This window comes from Pseudorasbora parva, chromosome 3 (assembly GCF_024679245.1).
Source record: "Pseudorasbora parva isolate DD20220531a chromosome 3, ASM2467924v1, whole genome shotgun sequence".
Taxonomy (NCBI): domain Eukaryota; kingdom Metazoa; phylum Chordata; class Actinopteri; order Cypriniformes; family Gobionidae; genus Pseudorasbora; species Pseudorasbora parva.
The window spans coordinates 14,940,557-14,960,066 of record NC_090174.1 but is presented as its reverse complement, the minus strand read 5'-3'; the positions used below and the strand labels follow the sequence as shown (position 1 = coordinate 14,960,066).

The window sequence follows — 19,510 nt, the reverse complement described above, 5'->3', positions numbered from 1 at the left end:
GTGTGATGTTCTGTGTTTCGATCGCGGCTTTTAAATGTTATGAGAGAACGGTTTACGAATGTAGTGTAGCCTAGTTTTGATCACTTTATTAAAAGTGGTGGCTGTGTGCCGTGTGTAAAGTAAAATAAAAATAGTCTTAGCCTCCTACTGACGAGTGTCCTGCCTTTTCCAACCCGTTTATACCGTTTATTTTATTTTTTCCAGTCTATGGATTACACACACATAGATGATTCGACTTTTAGTCGACCATAGAGAGATTTGAAAATTCTGATTCGATTGTGTAAATCCTTAGTTGGGGACACCCCTAGTACACTCACCTAAAGGATTATTAGGAACACCTGTTCAATTTCTCATTAATGCAATTATCTAATCAACCAATCACATGGCAGTTGCTTCAATGTATTTAGGGGTGTGGTCCTGGTCAAGACAATCTCCGGAAATCCAAAGTGAATGTCAGAATGGGAAAGAAAGGTGATTTAAGCAATTTTAAGGCGTGGCATGGTATTGGTGCCAGACGGGCCGGTCTGAGTATTTTACAATCTGCTCAGTTACTGGGATTTTCAGGCACAACCATTTCTAGGGTTTACAAAGAAAGGAGTGAAAAGGGAAAAACAACAAGGAAAATGCCTTGTTGACCACCATGTACCCATACTCTGATGGCTACTTCCAGCAGGATAATGCACCATGTCACAAAGCCACTTAAATAATTTCAAATTGGTATGGATAATTTCCGCAGTATGGATAAGCTCTGAGGCTATCGGTTCTGCTGCCGGGACTGGAGCAATGAAGAAAAATACACTTACTATTTATGAGAGAGAGAGAGAGAGAGAGAGAGAGAGAGAGAGAGAGAGAGAGAGAGAGAGAGAGAGAGAGAGAGAGAGAGAGAGAGAGAGAGAGAGTGTGAGTGAGTGAGTGAGTGAGTGAGTGAGTGAGTGAGTGAGTCTCTCTCTCTCTCTCTCTCTCTCTCTCTCTCTCTCTCTCTCTCTCTCTCTCTCTCTCTCTCTCTCTCTCTCTCTCTCTCTCTCTCTCGACTCGAAATAAACCAACATCCCGAAGTTATTCAGTTAATAGTACACTGACTAGATAGAACTTATGATGATAATGAGCACAGAGATATACTGAGCATGCGTGCAGCGGAGGGAGCGATGTTGTGGTGCTTACATATACATATACATATATATATACATATATATAATTATATATATGTTCTGCATTTATTTAATTAAAAATGCAGTAAAATGTAATACAGTGAAATATTATTCTGATGTACATCATCTGTTCGCTACATGAATATATAGTAAATTGTCATTTATTTATGTGATCAAAGCTAATTTTATCATCATTTCTCCAGTCTTCAGTGTCACTAATCCTTCTCATGAAGATTTGATGCTCAACAAACATTTATCATTAATTATCAGTGTTGAAAACAGTTTTGCTGCTCATGGTGCTGCTTCATTTTTGCGGAAACCACCATACCATTCAAACATTTGTGGTAAAATTTTAAAAAAACTTTTGTTGATCAGACATAGGCTACATTAAATTGATCACAAGTGATATTTTTAATATTACAAAAGATAATAATTTATTTAATAAATGCTGTCCATTGAACTCTCATCAAAGAATCCTGAAAAATAAAATGTATCATGGTTTCCACAACATTTTTAAGCAGCACAACTGTTTTCAACACAGATAATAATCATAAATGTTTCTTGATTATAAAATCCTCATATGAGAATGATTAGTGAAGGATCATGTGACACTGAAGAAGAGTAATGATGATAAATTCAGCTTTGATCACAGGAATAAATTCATTTAATTTGTAATGTCATTTCACAATATTACTGTTTTAACTGTATTTTTGATTAAATAAATGCAGCTTTGGTGAGCAGAAGATAAACATTTAAAAAGCTGTCAGGTGGCACTGCATTATTCGTATGATATAGGCCTACTTTATTGTCAATAAATAGCCTACATTGAGATGGCTTGAAAAACCCAGATAAAGCATATTGTCGCAATCGTCTGATTGTCGTCGTCAAGTTACAGCTCATAACGATTGTTTTCCTTCAGCTGCAGCTCCAGCGCGACAGTAAGTTTCTACGAATCCGCTTTTGGACTTTCTGTGAGCGCGCCATCCTCATATTTAAATACGAATAAAATGACAGGTCATGCATAGATTATTTTTTTTCTCTGAATTTAAATGTTGATGTATTCACATTGGTTTCTATTCTATGTATGAATACACTTGCCCGTGACCTCAAGAAGCGCGCAATCAACCGAGGTAGAGAAAGCTGTCTTTAGCGCCCGTGTTAACTTGCCCGCCCTCGAGCAGGTAACCTCGGTTCGAATCCTGCTCGGAGCGGGTCGACTAGGATCGGGGAGACCCAGTAAACGTGCAGGGGATGAAAATACACTTTATTAAAAGTGCGGGGGACACGTAGAGCATCTTTAGGGATGTGGTGGAACGGGAGCTTCGTGCCCTGGATGAGCATCCCACAAATCTCCATCAACTACAAGATGCTATCCTATCAATATGGGCCAACATGTTTGAATAAGCTAAAGTCCCAAAACGTTTCAGTGTTCCTTTAACACTATGAACTAACATGAATGATCAAGGTATAATTAATTACAGTACATTTTCATGGTTCAGTACTGTTTATACATTTTTGTAATAAAGTTACGCACTATTTGTGTTTCATTCAATATCCGTTAACGTTAATCGGTTATCAGCCCACATGGTCCAACCTATTTATCTGCTATTAAAAACCAATCTGCCACTGTAAACATTTTTTTTAAAGTGTGTACATTTTCACCATGAATTCTACTATTGAAATAGTTTAAATAATGTGGGCTGATGGCTTCAAAAACTATACGCCATATTCCAAGTTAACAAATCAATTCCCCTAAGAAAATCTATGGGATTTGTACTTCCTGAACCAGACTTTTGAACTCTCTTAGAATAAAGATGCAAATAATGAAATCACTATGACTATATGTCACAAAACTGTGTGTCTACAAAATGTGTAAAGTGTAGTTGAGTATGTGACCAATGTCTAAGGGTTTATGGTTGTTCACACGACAGTAATTTGCATGTTAACTGTTGTGTTTGAGACGTTTGTATGATGTCATACCTAACAGTGTGTGGATGCATGGTGTTTGGTGTGCATGTGTTATTGGCTGCGTTAGAAGTGTGTGTTATAGTGTGTTAACAGTGATGGTTGTGCAGGTGCTTTTAAAATGTATGTACGATGGCGTGTGTACGAATGTGATATGTGTGTAGTATGTGCGTGTGTGTTATCATCACTACGAAGTGGTCAAAATGTGCGTGCGTGTGTGTGTGTGTGTTGTTGTTGTTGTTGTTGTGACTCACTCAGGCGGGTAGAGTCGCAGCTCCTCGATGTCCCCCAGGAAGCCGAACAGAGTTCTCATCTGATCACTGCTCACGGCCGACGACAGATTAGTGATTTGAATCACGTTCGTTCCAGGCATCCCGTTCATTTCACAACAGACTGAGGTTCAATACTCTGAAATACAATGATGCACCAAAGTGGTCAGCACTCGGACAGGCGCTGACCTGCGGGAAAACTCGTTAGCAGGGAGCGCTGCTGCGGACAGCAGCTAGGGAGTGAGCTCTGCTTACACAACAGCGCCGCCCGCTGGTTGGGAGGTTCAAACTACAAAACGAACTACAGCAATGCAACCGGTGAACGCGTAACAAAGATGCCCAAATTATGACAATTTCGATATAAAATATAATAATAAATAAATTCATATATTTAGGCTAATAACTATACTAAACATAATTGATTTATTCATTCATTTATTGTTATAGTGTACGATAGGCCTACTATAGTCACCCAAAGTAGGCTATAGCATGTGCTTTATAGGGATAGTTTACCCAAAAAGGTAAACATTATGTCATTAATTTCTCATGACGTCCTCCATCCACACGTTGATTGGCCTGGCTGTGTGGATTGAACACGAAAAAGCACTCTGTGGTTTTGTTAGTCACCCAAAGTATAGCATGTGCTTTATAGGGATAGTTTACCCAAAAAGGTAAACATTATGTCATTAATTTCTCATGACGTCCTCCATCCACACGTTGATTGGCCTGGCTGTGTGGATTGAACACGAAAAAGCACTCTGTGGTTTTGTTGATATGCGTGGGATCTTTAATAGGCTATCATATTTAGCATGAGTTGGTTATTTTACTTAGGAATCAAGACTGTATTTGCATACGGTCTCTCTAGACATGATGCAAATGTTAATTTGGCTCTTTCTGCCTTTATAGTGTTAAAACCACAATGCTTAGGCCTAGCTATCTTTGCAGAATGTGAGACCAGCTGATTCTTTGAAATTATATGAAACTAAAATGTTTGCATAGTTATATATCGCTGTCTCTGGCTATTGAATCTCACTCGTGAGGCCCTTATCTTCCTTTACTTTCCTGATTATTTTACATTAGCCTAGATATTTGGCTAAGAATATCTACATGAATATTAACATTTATATGAATAATAACATGTTTATTTATATGTTGTAACTGCCTGGTAATAGCTATTCCCACCTGGATTTGGCCTACCCAAATTGAAAAGCTTCCCATACATGCATGTTTATGCATAGAAGGCATAAACATGTATATGTTGTGTAAGCTGTAATCCTCCCCCCCCCCCCCCCCAAAAAAAAAAAGTAGGCGCTTTTTGATTTTTTCCCCCCATAACTTCATTTTTGAAAGTGTGTAACTCAGGCCCTGTGTACTCTAGGAACCTGCAGACAGTTTGGGCTATTTCCACTAAAGAAAACTTACAGAAAATAGTGGGAAAAAGAAGTTTGTCTGTGTCATGTTGTATGTAAGATTTATTCAAATGGGTCTGAATGGATGACCCCCCTTCATCCATTTATTATATATGCTATCTTTTATATATGCTATTAAATATAGCATATATAAAGTTGGACCTCATTTTTATTAATCATTTTATTACTTTTACATTTTACATTATATTACATTTTATAAAAAGAAATTATCCATCACTTCTCTGTCTGACTGGATCTTACGGTATCAAGCTCCAACACTGATAAAAACTCATCTGCCTGTAGCCTTCAAGTGAAGTGGATGGATTTAGAATCCCTCTTCTTGTAATAATTTGGAATAATGATTTGGATTCTTTGGAATAATGATTTGGATTCTTTGGAAATCTTTTGGAAATTTGGAAGTCATAGTTTTCTTTAAACAGTGTATCTATTCTGGTATTTCTGTTACAGGCAATGTCTGGATTTGGTATCTGTAAGATGAGTTTTTGGTCAGGAATGCAGTAACAGTGTTTACTCATTTAGCCTGGCTTTCAAATAATAAATATGTACTGGTTTTGTAATTAATTAATTAGTGGATACAACCAAAAAAAAAAAAAAAAAGAGAATTGTCAGTTTGAACTTTATTCTTATTCATTTTATTCTGCTCTTGATAGCTGCATGAGACTTAAAGACTGTGTATAAGGCCCTGTTTACAGGTATTAAAGGATTAGGTAACTTTAAAATGAAATTACCCCATGATTTACTCACCCTCAAATGCTGTATATGACTTTCTGCTTAACAAATACTGTATCTTATGCTTCCAAACTTTAGAAATGGGAATGAATGGGGCCCATGAGTTTGAAGCTCAAAAAATGTAATGCATCCATCCAACCATCCACCCATCATAAATGTACTCCACACAGCTCTGCTAGAAAAGGTCTTTTGAAACAAAGGGATCCATTTGTGTAAGAAAAATATAAATTTTTAACATGTTATCTTACTTACGCCGGACCGACTTCAACTAATCGTAACTGACGTAACGCACTCAATCACGTTCAGCGTGGTCTTGCGGCTGTCAGAGCAGAATCGAAAGCTGATGTTCTCTGTATGTTTTTCGTCACCTCCTTTCGTGTTCATTTGTAAATTATACAAGCTTATTATTCGATCGGATAATTAATTAGACGGATTTAAACACCAGGTGTAAAAGGGAATGTGTCTCCTTTGTCTACTTGTGTTTTGATTGAACAAAACAACTTAACAATTGAACTTAACAATTTTACTAAACTCTTAACACAGTTAGCACAACATCTTTCCTTGTATTGCTATACAACATATTTATTGTTGCTTTTACACAAAATGCATAGGCCTAGTTAACACAAATATACACACTCGCAAAGCAATGTATTTTTACTGACAAATTTACTAGTGCTTTTTCAGATAAAATCATGTTCTAAACATAACTTTGTGTATTGGGTGAAGTATGTGTTTGTTATGTGTGCTGGATGTTGCACCTGGTACAGTCTGTGGAAGCATATTTCCTCTGCTGAGGACAATAAAGTATAAATCTGAAATCTGAATCTGAAACTTACAGGCTAAAGTCAACAGCTGTTCATATTGTGAATTGAAAATATATCCTCCATTTTATTCCATTGCTACTGAGAAACAGCTGATTGAAGTTATGCAAATATATAAATTACAATGCTTTCCCATCAAGCAATTGTTCAGGTTTTGATGATATTTCAATCACATGATCATAAGGTATCGAAGGCCTCTTTGGGCTGATCTTATGTGAAAAAAGAACAATATAAAGCAACACAAATAAAGTAAGAAAAATGCCTGCAGGAAGATGAGTATCAGGATAAGGGAGAGGATTGAGACAAGGGCAAGAGAGAGGAATGCCTGGACAAGGTAGAGGTTGAGGAGTTGAAGAAGGGCCATATTCGATTAGGCCTAACTGATGATATAAGAGCTATTAGTCCATGTCATAAACCACAGGCTATCATTCAGTGAGGCTGGTGATGGAGAGCCAAATCTCAGCCGTGACACAGTGGCATCCATTATCTAGATTTTTCAAGAAACTCACAGGTAGGATATTGTATAAGGGCTTCTCCTACTGCAAAGTGTAAATAATTGTACCACATATTGCAGTGACTGTATGCCTCTGGTCTCTAATATGTAACTGTATTATGTCTATTTAAGGATTCAACGTCTACCTCCCTCAGGGGGCAGAGGAAAGCTCCTGAAAGAAGAACAGAAACTTGCTATAGTCAACATTGTGATTGCTGATAATGAAATAAAACTGAAGGGCATTCTTTAAAAAGCTGCTCTGAGATGGGTCATTCTTTGTTTTTGTATTGAATTTCTGCAGCAAAAGAAACAAAATGCATGCATTTACTAAAACCAACTAAAATGTGGCGAGGCTTCAAAAAACACAATCTATGATCAATAAAATATATACTGTCTATTGTATAAGGGCAGACCTGACATATAAAACAATGCAGTTTCTGTAATTCAATCTGATGTTAGTGTTTTTATGACATTGTGCTATAATTGACTAAACTTTCCTTTTGGGAGAGAACATGTGTTAGGGTTTTGGAAGACATAGTGTATTGTGTTTAGGAAAATTGCTAAAAAAGACAAAATCATAGCGATCATCAAAAACCATAATAGAGATATTAAAGTAGGCCTACTTTGGGAAAATTGTTAAAAAAATACATAATCATTGCGATCATCAAAAACAGTAATTAACTGTAGTAAAATAGTAAAAAACAGTAAATTAAAGTACTCTAATGTACACTATATACAATTGCTGAAACATTAATTGAGGAGAATGTGTTGATGCACTTCTCCCTTTCTTTATCAATACACATTTGGTTTTTGGAAAGGTAACTGTTGATCTGGGGAAAAGACTCTAACCCTGCCATGCTAGCCTGTCAGAATATGAACTGTGAAAAATGTTGTGGGCGGGGCTAAGTTCGGCTGGCATCCTGGCTAGCCACCTGCACAACCTCACAAGAAAGGCTTTTAGGAGCTGTACTTCACAGCAGGGCGTTTTAGTTTTCACAGTATGTTGTTCCATTCTATTGTCTGTATATTTAAACATGTAACTTACAGTTTTTCTATTGCTTTGATATATTTTTCCAAACAGTTTTAACTACAAATTTCAGAACCTGTAGAAATTAAGTAAACTGATTATCCATTTGACTATAAGTGGTGTTTTTATATCCTAAGTTAGTCTGAGGCTGGATCCTAGTCTATATAAGGCAGCCTAAGTGTGGATAACTTTGCCTTCAACTGTCTGTCAACTTGTTGAACTTCAACTCTGACTCCTGGTCTCTTTATGTCATCTAACTCTTAATCCCCTAGTAATCCTGGAGATATTAGTTATGTTAGAAATTGGCCCTTAATCGCTATTCCCTACATGCTCAGTTTGGAAAATGGATGGCTATAGATTATTCAGCTGCGAGTGCCATCTTCTGGCGATACGCGGTATTAATGCAGCACTATTTTCACAGTGCTCACTCTAATGGACTTTAATTTAAAATGAACTCTTTAAGGCAGAACATTATCCACCAAAAATAATTTAAGTTAACAATTTAACCCAGGGTAACTCAAACCACCAGTTACACAAAAATAGTTTATTAAAACAGGGGTGCATTTGATTCGAGCTGCTCGCGACTAGACTCTGCGGTTGCCTATTAGGCTATTATTATTTGTCAACTGCACCACAACTCGACACGTCTGTCACAATTATATTCTGTTTAGTTGTTTCTGTCGTGGCTGTATTAGGGGAGAGCTGGGCACAACCATGCGTAAATCCACTTGGGGTTCGGAGTATTTATTTTTTCACACATTAATTTCACACGTCTTGTACACGTCATGTACAATTATATGTTTTTGTTTCATTAATACAATGTATATTTTTACCCCGATAGAATGGAAGTGCAATTGACAACATGCCCCACAGGTGGGGTAGCTACATTAAGACACATTAACATGTGAGCTATGACAGCTGAACGTGTTACATGATACAATCAAAAACATCTCCAAGACAAACAAAAATATTTTGTCATTAAAATACAAACTAGGCTATTTCAAATAAAATAACGGCATTTTTTAATAAATAAAAATAAACCAATTTTTGAGTTTGACAGTAAGCATTACAAAACACAGCTATACTATACAGTATAGTTCAAAACATAATAATAATTAATTTATCTGCCATTATTCGCCTTTTTCTAATGGTTTCTAAATTAAATTCTTAAAAATATGGAATAGCATATATATATATATATATATATATATATATGTAATTGTCTGATCCCTCCCCCCTTGTAGGGATGCGCGGTATACCGGTACTGGAAAAATACCGGTATATATTTTATTTCAAACGGTACGATATCATGATTTTGCACATTTTGGTATATGCTGCTTTTCCGAAGTTCACCACTAGATGGCAGCGCGCTGTCCAAACTGACCCGAAACAACTGGCAAATGTGACGACAACATAGAAGAACAAAATGGATAAAGCAGTTGAATCTCACTCAAGTTGCCCAAAACGAATTAATAAAGAGAGGAGTAGAAGTGGAATTTGTAAATACTTTGCTTATAAAACTGATGAAGAACCATCAAACCTAGCCAAGAAGCATCTGTCCCTATCCTGACTTTAAGACTTCTGAAGAGATCGACAGGTCAGTGAATCATTCAGACCATCTCATTTAGACATTTATTTTCTTTTTACACTGATCAACGCACATACATAGCCTAACATAAGATCGAATATCACAAAATCTCCAGCTTTCGTTTCAACCAATGACATTTAGATCCCATAATATTTGCATGCGTACTATTGCACTATTTACATTCGCGTTAGACACAACCGAGTGTGTTTATGTGAACACTCACTAAAGACGGACATTTTTACATAATTATGTGTCTTTGACTGTTTAAGGAAACTTTATTTGTAATGTGCAAGCTCTAAGTTTCAGGCGTGTGTGTGTGTGTGTCTTTGTTATGAGCTCATGTCTCCTGTAATTGCTTGCATGTTCAAATGAATTTCGTTATCCATCCCGAGACGAGCGTGAAATGTTGAATCGGATTATACAGATTGCTTTAGTGTAGTGCGATGTCTTTTGAACCCAGAAGCAATTTGCTAATTTTGAGAGATTTTTGCTGCAATTATTTCTCACAAGAAAGTTTTCAAATGATGTGATGTGATGTGATAAGCTTTGCTAATTAATTTACTAATAAACATTTGTGGTGATTTTCCACTTTATAAACTCAAAACTTTGAACTAAAACTTTGCAATATACTCGCGCTAATATCAGACCGTGTGGTATCGATTTAATATCGGTACTTCGGTATTAAATTGTGGTATCGTACCGAAGCCAAAATTGTGGTATCGAGCCATCCCTACCCCCTTGTTATCTGATTAGTGTTTGATTTCTCCCACCTGTTCCCTCTTGATTTCTTCCCTTTATAAGCTCCTTGTGTTTGTCAGTCTGAGTGGTCTCCTTGTATGTTATGTCTGCTTCTTCCGGTTCCCTGTGATTTCTCTGTTGGTATGTTTTTGAGTTATGTTACAGTTCTGATTATGTGTTTTTTCCCCCTCGTGGGTTTTTATTTTGTATTTATGTTTATTTTCATAATAAATCACATTTTTGCACATCTGAGTCTTCACCTTAGTTTTCTTATGTGTGAACGTGACATAAGGATAAAACCTTTGAGGACTCAGCAGAAGATGGGTAGCTTCCTTTTTTCATCTCCCTCCAACTATCTGCAACTTGCAAGATATGTGAGCTTTAATTACATCCATCAGCAGGGGCTGACGTGAGGGACTTCGCCTGCAGTCTCCTCATTAAAGTTGATCACATGACTTACACTGAGGCAGAGATTAAGAAAGTATTGAACATCTGTTTGGACATGCCTCTCAACCCGGGGGAGATGGAAAAGCTGGGGCATCTGGGATTCTGGGACTTTGTTCATCATATTTACCATCTTGGAGAGCCTGAACATCCTCGGCTAGCAGAATCCCAGCCCACTGACGGTTCCCTTCCATCTACTGTCAGTGGAGGCCCCAGCCTTCCGATGACCCGGAAACGGAGAAGTTGGAGGAGGAGCAGGCCTACCTTTTCAGATAACTCCATTGGAGAGGATTCAGCTTTGGGGGTCGGAGAGCCGGTGGACTGTGTTCTGGTGGTCCCTATTCAGGTGGATCGTGTTCCGGTGGTCCCTATGCCAGTGGTCCCTGAGCCCGTGGACTGTGTTCCGGTGGTCCCTATTCCGGTGGATCGTGTTCCGGTGGTCCCTATGCCGGTGGGCCCTGCTCTGCCCGCGGCGCCCTGCTCTGACCGCGCTGCCCCGGCGCCCTGCCCTGCATGCGCAGAACCGGCACCCTGCTCTGACCGCGCCACCCTGGGTGCCTGAACTTTGTGGGCTACCATGGTCGCCTGAACTTTTTGTTTTCCTCATGTTTCCCTTGTTGACCCCTCCCTTGTCTGTTCATTCCTTGTCTGTTTCCCCTGTTCCCCCCGTGCTCCCTAGTCTGCCCCTCTCGTGCCCCCCTGGTCTGTCCCGCCCGTCCCTAGTGGAGCGTCTGGTAGCCGCTCCTTAAGGAGGGGGTAGTGTCACATGCCTGTCCTGTCTTGTGTGCACATGTGGGTTTTGTCATTCTGAGCATGAGCTCATGTAATTGTCTGATCCCTCCCCCCTTGTTATCTGATTAGTGTTTGATTTCTCCCACCTGTTCCCTCTTGATTTCTTCCCTTTATAAGTGAGGGAAGAAATGGGAAAGGGAAGAAATGTATAAATATAAATATATATATATATATATATATATATATATATATATATATATATATATATATATCGCATATTTCTAATAAGTGCTCATTGTAACGCAGTGTTACAACATGCACAACTTGTGCAGCTAGGGCTCACGTTGTCACGCCCTCACAATCATCTGTCACTGCCACGCCCACTTGTTCCCCATCACCGTGATTCTGAACACCAGGGCACCATCACCAGCCAGCACTATATCAACCCGGCTCACCTTCACTCCTTTGTCTGGTCTCGCACCGATCCCATCATTGAGTACCTGTCCTGCCTAGAAGCCTTCACCTGTACTCGTACTCGTACTCATACTCGTACTCGTACTCTTACTCGTCTTTGTCTTCATCCTCTTTGTCTTCATCATCGTCCTCTTTGTCTTCACCATCATCGTCCTCTTCATCTTCACCTTCATCGTCTTCACCATCATCGTCCTTTGTCTGAGTGTCACCATCCCTTTAAGTATTACCTGTGTCTGAAACCTCTGTTAATAAACCTTGCACTTGCACTAATCCTCGTCTATGTCTGACACAGGTCTTCTGCTGATTAGATCAGCTTGAAAGAACTTTAAATAACTGATATAGAATTCAAATAATATCAAAAGTTGTCTTACAAAAAACATAGGTGCAAAATTAACTTAATTAAAAAATTTACTTTTGCCATGGTAAAATAAATGTTCAGTTCAGTGAAGATTTTCTAATGTTGACACAATTTTCTCTCTAAATAATGTTGATAATCGCAGCTAGTAAATAACAAACTTTTTCATCCTGGCATGTGTGGAAAGTTTTAAACCATGTGTGTTACAACTAGCCCCGTGTTAAGTTGTGCCCCGCTCTCCCCTAGATCTCATTAGTTGCTACAGTGCCTGATTAGTTATTTGCTGTCAAGCTGCTCCTGTTTAGTGTCCTTGCTACGTGTACTCCCTCTTCTGTTCAGTCCTCAGTTATTGTTTGTGTTTACACACGGGTATGCGTTATCAACTTCTTGTTGGATTAAATCTTATTTTGAATCTTCCTTCATCTTGTGACAGAATAACCTATCCTCAAAAAAAATAGTAAATGACAACCATGAACTCACCAGTGAGCCCGAGGCACCCACCGAGGTCATTTCAGATCTGGAGTCAGATGACATCAAAGCCCCAGAGTCGACGCATGCGGACCAGTCCATCACAGAGCCAGGAGCAGACATACACCTGTGGGATCTGTGGTCTGCAGATCCAGTTCCTACCCAAGTCCCCACCATTGAGTCTTCGTCTTATACTCGCTGGTCCCATTCAGAGATGAGCTTCTTCTGCCAAGGTTCCTGCCAGATTTCCTGGTCTCATCTCATCCGATGGTTACAATTCCCCTGGATCCATCAGCCATTCTGGTGTAATCAAGCTCCTCGGCTCTGCCCCCGCCACTAACTCCACGTGGCTCATCTGCCTATGCAACTCTTAATAAATATTCCATGGATCGACTGGAAATTGTACAGAATGCAGTTGCCACCCATACCCCTTTTCCACCAAGGCAGTGCTGGTGCTAAATCGGAGCCAGAGCCTAGTTTCAAATCGGTTCTTTGTGTTTCCACAGCCAAAGCACCAGCTCTGAGCCAGGAAAAGTGGTTCTTAAGTAACACCAAAACATTGCTGGGCTAGAAGTAAGAACCGCTTGCGTCACCGGCTGGGGGCGGCGTTACCGTGATCAACAAGATGAACACAAACCTGTGACCGCCATTTTTTCAATAGCAGCTAATCAAGCTAACAGCTGCTGGATTGTAATCTCCGTCTATACAAATCATGGAGAGCTGCACAAATGCGTTGGATTTGCGGCGTTTTAATGCTGATGTAGGATCATAAAGCCATGAGCCACTGAGGGAAGGCTTGTTCGAGATGCATTGGCGCGCGCTGTGCAGACTGATTGCGTATGACATCAAAGTACAGCGAGCGCCAACGACTCCTTATGCTTTTGAATCGCTCGCGCAGTATTTGGATCATATGTGGGTTGGTCTGCGCAGCGTCAATGCATTAGATAGAACACGCCTGGAAATTGTGTGTGTGTGTGTGTGTGTTTCCCACTGCCTCGCTAGCAGTAGAGTCCTGCAACGGGTCGGGTACCCGCGGGCATAAAAGTGGCTTAAACAGGTGGATTGTGACATAAATTATAAAATACACGGGCGGGGTGCGGGCGGATAATTAATTCCGTGCGAGCGGGTAGAAGCGCGGATGAAAAATATGTGCAATATTTTTCTGTGCTGTGGCGAGGCGGAGGAGCGAGCGAGACCGGGGCGTGATGGCGAATGAGTGTCACCTGTGAGCCACACCGGTCTCAAATCCTCTCACGAGGGAGCTCGGCGCCATATAAGGACGAGAGATCACCAGACCTGGATTTTACGTTGAGTTGTGCTTGTTTTATTATGTGTGTGCGTGGCAGATGTCCGTGAGGGGCCGCGTTACTTTCGCTTTGTTTGGTTAAGTCTTTTAAATGTTCGCCGGTTCTCAAAAACGATCAAAGCGATCCGGTCGTCCTTCTTCCCCCCCAAACATACTGTATTACAATTTCTATGTCCAATTTACCATTACACATACACGCAACAACGATATGCCATTTGATCCATCATGTCACCACCACTGTGACTTTTGTTGATGCCACTCGTAGCCCAGATGGAGCGAGCGTTGCAGGATTAGCAATGGATGAAGTAAAAGTAAAGTTGGTGAGTGAAGTATATAAAATTGTTGACAACGAGTGTATAAAGGCACTTTAGCCTGTTTCTTTAGCCCATTCATGATGCTGTTGATGTTGAGAGAAGTGCAATATAAAAAAAATAAAGCATTTTAATTGGAATGATTTTAGTGTGTGTGATTTATTGCGGGCACGGATCGGGTAACGTGCAAATATTAACGGGTCTGGGATGGACCCGTGCAGGACTCTGGTATGACGTAAGACCTGGCTCTGTTGTGGCTCTTAGCATGTGGAAAAGCAAACGGTTCTTAGAAGGCTCTCAAGTCGAACCAACTTAGAACTGACACTAGCACTGGCTCCGAACTAGCACCCGGTTCATTCTGGTGGAAAAGGGGTACCAGTCAGCAAATTTCCTTTGGCCCAGATCTGGCCCAGATAAACAGCTTAGATGTGGCCCAGATTAGTTTGTGTTTGCCGGCCCAGATCTGGCCCACTTCTTCTTTACCACAGCACAGCCAAAGCAGTGCCATAACTCCACCAAACGTGAGCCAAACAATACAATTTTATGTGGCCCTTATATGGAATTTTAGTATGGCTGAGTTTTGTTCAAATCTAATGGCCCTTATGTGGCCCACATGCAACTTTGAGCATTATGTAAAAGTCTTAACTCCATGGTAAATAAAACACTCAACAACAAAAATGTATTCAATAATTTACTTTTGAGAAATGTTTACAGTCACTCAGAAACCATTTATATTAATATAGAGTCTAGACTTAATTTTACCCCAATTTTTAAGTGTGTATTATGCTCAACTAGCAATGAGAGTTAAAGTAGAAGGGAGGAGGGAATAACAGTAACTTGCTAAAGATAACAAATAACTTCACAAGTAAATAAAGTCTCTAATTGTAAAGAACCACTCTGAGACAGAAGGTAGGAGATCTAAATGCAGTATTTATTAAGAGGGTAATCCACAATCGTAGTCAAAAACAGGCAAAATGTCATACACAAGCAAACAGTCCAAAAAGGCAAACAAGACAGGAGAGACAGGCAAACGGGTAATCCAGGAAACAGGCAAGAAATCCAACAAACCAAGAGACATGAAACCGAGGAAAATGCTCAGAAATGCAGTGTACACAAAACAAGACATTGCAGTGAATGACAGAGATAACCAGGGTGAAGAAAACAGAATAATAAGACACAGGTGTAAACAGTGAGTGCTAATGAGTCCGGGCAAAGGATAATGGGTAATGTAGTTTATGACAGAATGACAGTCCGGATTGGAGTGCCCACTGGTGGTGAGCACGGGCACTCACACTGATGAATTGTGACACTTCACAATGTTGGTAGTGTTGGAAGTGTGTTGCTGGGACTCACGTTGTTTCAACCGACTGCACCTGCAATAAAAAGTTAAATAATGTTAACAGCAATACATCCTGGAAACTAGGTCTGCTTAATTATGATTAAAATAAATGTTAAACTAAAGGGGTAGTTCAACCAAAAATATAATTCGGTCATCATTTATTGTCACTTTTTTTTTTTTTTTAAATCAATGTAATGCATCACTAGCCAGGTTAAGATTTGAATTTATTGATTTATTAATTATTTTTTTGCTCCAAAAAAAAACAAAAAAAAAACATATATATAACACCCATTCAATAAATCCTTAGGAACAACATGAGGGCGAGTAAATAACAGAATATTAATTTTTGGGTTAACCATCGCTTTAAGCTCATAGACGTGAACAAAAAGATGTCGTTCCCCTCAGAAGATCTCATGGCCACAACACACTCGCTTTTGTATGGTATCTGTTGTTATTTATATACAAACCAGATTCCCAAAAAGTTGGAAACTGTACAAATTGTGATTAAATGTGATTACAGAATGCAATGTTGTATAAGTTTCAAATTTCAATATTTTATTCAGAATAAAACATAGATGACACATCAAATGTTTAAACTGAGAAAATGTATAATTTTAAGAGAAAAATAAGTTGATTTTAAATTTAATGGCATCAGCACATCTAAAAAAAGGTTGGGACAAGGCCCTGTTTACCACTGTGTGGCATCCCCTCTTCTTTTTATAACAGTCTGCAAACATCTGGGGACTGAGGAGACAAGTTGCCAAAGTTTAGGAATAGGAATGTTGTCCCATTCTTGTCTAATACAGGCTTCTAGTTGCTCTAGTTGTCTTGTCTTCTTTGTCACATCTTCCTCTTTATGATGCACCAAATTTTTTCTATGGGTGAAAGATCTGGACTGAAGGCTGGCCATTTCAGTACCCGGATCCTTCTTCTACGTAGCCATGATGTTGTAATTGATGCTGTATGTCTGCCATTGTTGGAATCATGTTGGAAAATGCAAGGTCTTCACTGAAAGAGATGACATCGGGATGGGATCATATGTTGTTCTAGAACTTGGAAATACCTTTCAGCATCAATTACAACATCATGGCTGCGTAGAATAATGATCCGGGTACTTTTCCTGCCTCTTATTGCTGCCTGTTTTTTTTTTTTTTTTATGTGTAGCTCTCTTGAAATCCAAAATGAACCAATATTTGGCATGGCATTTCAAAATGTTTCACTTTCAACATTTGATATGTTATCTATATTCTATTGTGAATAAAATATAAGTTTATGAGATTTGTAACTTATTACATTCTTCTTTTATTCACAATTTGTACAATGTCTCAACATTTTTGGAAACGGGTTTGTAGTTATTTTATTTTATTTTATTTTATTTGTTTTAATTTAATTTTAATTTTAAAGCACTTTGTGACCCGTCCATGTCTATGAAAGGTGCTATATAAATAAACTTGCCTTACTTACTTACTACCTCGCCTTGATTCACTGCTCCCTCTTAGCTTCTGTGGACTGTCTGCCCTAAGACTCATGATGCCCAGCTTCTGCCACAGACTTCTGGGATTCCGGCGGTGCCTACACCATCCACCCCTACGGCCTAGACTTCTAGCCATCGGAGTCACACTGGTCCATCGGTTCCTCCACTCACACTGGTTCTGCCTCCATCATTCGACACTGTCACCCAACCAATGTTACCTTTCGCTGCTCTTTCCACTTCTTCTATGTTTATATTTCTGCTCATGATCCTCTTTGTGAGTTTTGTGTATCTTCAGATGTGCTCTTGAATTTGAGACAATTAAAATCGTAAAAAGCTGTACACTCTTTATGTAATTGAGTGAACACATTCAATAATGTCCACTATGTTCTCGGACACCTCTACAAATGATGTCCTCTCAAATAGTGGCCTATTAAATGCTCTATTGGATTAATTATGAAATCACAGCTAGAAAAAGTAAACATATTTTAAAATAAATACATTTCCAGATTTTTTTTTCCCTACATCTGAACGGAATGTACATATAGTCGGAAAAGGGTAGCTTGCTCCACTTGAGCAAGCTACCCTTGCTTGCTACTCCTAGCTACTCCACTTGAGGCAAGAACTCTCCACCAACCTGAAGTGTCAGGTTGGTGGAGAGTTCTTGCCTCAAGTGGAGTAGTTTAAGTATCTTGGGGTCTTGTTCACGAGTGAATGAAGGATGGAACGGGAGACTGACAGACGGATCGGTGCATCATCTGCAGTAATGCGGGCGATGTACCGGTCTGTTGTGGTGAAGAAGGAGCTGAGCCGTAAGGCAAAGCTCTCGATTTACCGGTCAATCTACGTTCCTACTCTCACCTATGGTCATGAGCTGTGGGTCATGACCGAAAGGACAAGATCCCGGATACAGGGGGCTGAAATGAGCTTTCTCCGCAGGGTGGCTGGGCGCTCCCTTAGAGATAGGGTGAGAAGCTCGGTCACTCGGGAGGAGCTCAGAGTATAGCCGTTGCCCCTTCACATCGAGAGGAGCCAGCTGAGGTGGCTCGGGCATCTATTTCGGATGCCTCCTGGACGCCTTCCCAGGGAGGTGTTCCGGGCACATCCCACCGGGAGGAGGCCCCGGGGAAGACCCAGGACACGCTGGAGGGATTATGTCTCCAGGCTGGCCTGGGAACGCCTCGGGGTACCCCCGGAGGAGCTGGAGGAAGTGGCCAGAGAGAAGGAAGTCTGGGCGTCTCTGCTTAGACTGTTGCCCCCGCGACCCGGCCCCGGATAAGCGGAAGATGATGGATGGATGGATGGATGAACATCAACCTTTTTTTTTTTTAGGGTGCCATCATTTAGAACTGACTTTGTTTCTTTCTTGGAATTCCAAATAAATGATTGTAGCACAGGTGAAAATGTACATTTAAAATGTTTAACATTTTAAAAAACAACAAAAACAACAACAACAACAAAATGTTTCAATGAATGCTTTAATGTTTCTCTCATAAATACTTTACTTGTTTCATTGCTGGATGAAAGAGGTGTTTTTTTTTTTTTTTTTTTTTTTTTTTTTACAATTCTCTTGAATTAATGATTCAATGACAAACAGCCCTAGATTTTTTTAACAGTTGAAATATCCGGTGGCAATCGATACAGTTGTTGAAGCCAAATGCGACTTTCAAAAGGTTTTAGCTACTCTATTTTGTCAGCTATTCCCGTATCAATGTTTATATCCAAACTATAAACTTTATAAATGTAAATGAAAAAGGAATTGTTGTCATTGAGGAATAAAATTAATAGAGTATACACACAGATGCGCAGGAATATGCTACGCATATGTGCACACATTGTATGTTTTTGCAGTTTCACACTAATGAACATGTAATGACTTGCACGTGAAAACTGAGAAGCAGTGTCATCTACCAGGTGTCATGGTGCAGACGAGACAGGAGATCACATACATCTGTTTGTCTGCTTAGAGTTTCACTGTGTGCTTGAGTGTCTGTATATTTAAATATGTTTACCATACCATACCATACACTGGTCAAGAAACCTTCTGCTATCAAAATCTTTGCAGGCTATAATTTAAAATGGCATTAGTAAGAATTCCTCTATACTGTGAAAACTGCTGACAGTTATATACAGCAAATGATCATTTGGAATCATTCTTGTTGCAGATTCTCCCACAACCATAGCAATTTTGAAAAAAGTGGATGTTAAATGAAAGTGCAAAGCTTAATAAAGTGTGAAATGCGTTTAATTGTCTTTGAAGGAAAACCTAAACCTTCATTAAATCTTTAAGGAGGCTCTTCTTGTGACAGCAGCGTTAGGTGTCATGTGTCCCAATGAGTGAGAGTGCATCAAACACTTTAAATGGATGTGGCGTACCGTCCGGCGGGTCATTCCGGAATGCT

General features: G+C 39.6%; 1 protein-coding gene across 3 annotated transcripts in view; it reads right to left on the bottom strand.

The window, feature by feature from the left end:
- The window catches only part of srek1 (splicing regulatory glutamine/lysine-rich protein 1), a 44,097-nt gene extending 40,456 nt beyond the window's left edge, over positions 1-3,641 (bottom strand). For all 3 annotated transcript variants that reach the window (XM_067437892.1, XM_067437894.1, XM_067437893.1), the window contains exon 1: positions 3,368-3,641. In XM_067437892.1, the coding sequence (XP_067293993.1) occupies positions 3,368-3,495 (128 nt within the window). In that variant the 5' untranslated portion in view covers positions 3,496-3,641. The remainder of the gene's footprint in view (positions 1-3,367) is intronic.
- Between the last annotated feature and the right edge of the window lie 15,869 nt (positions 3,642-19,510).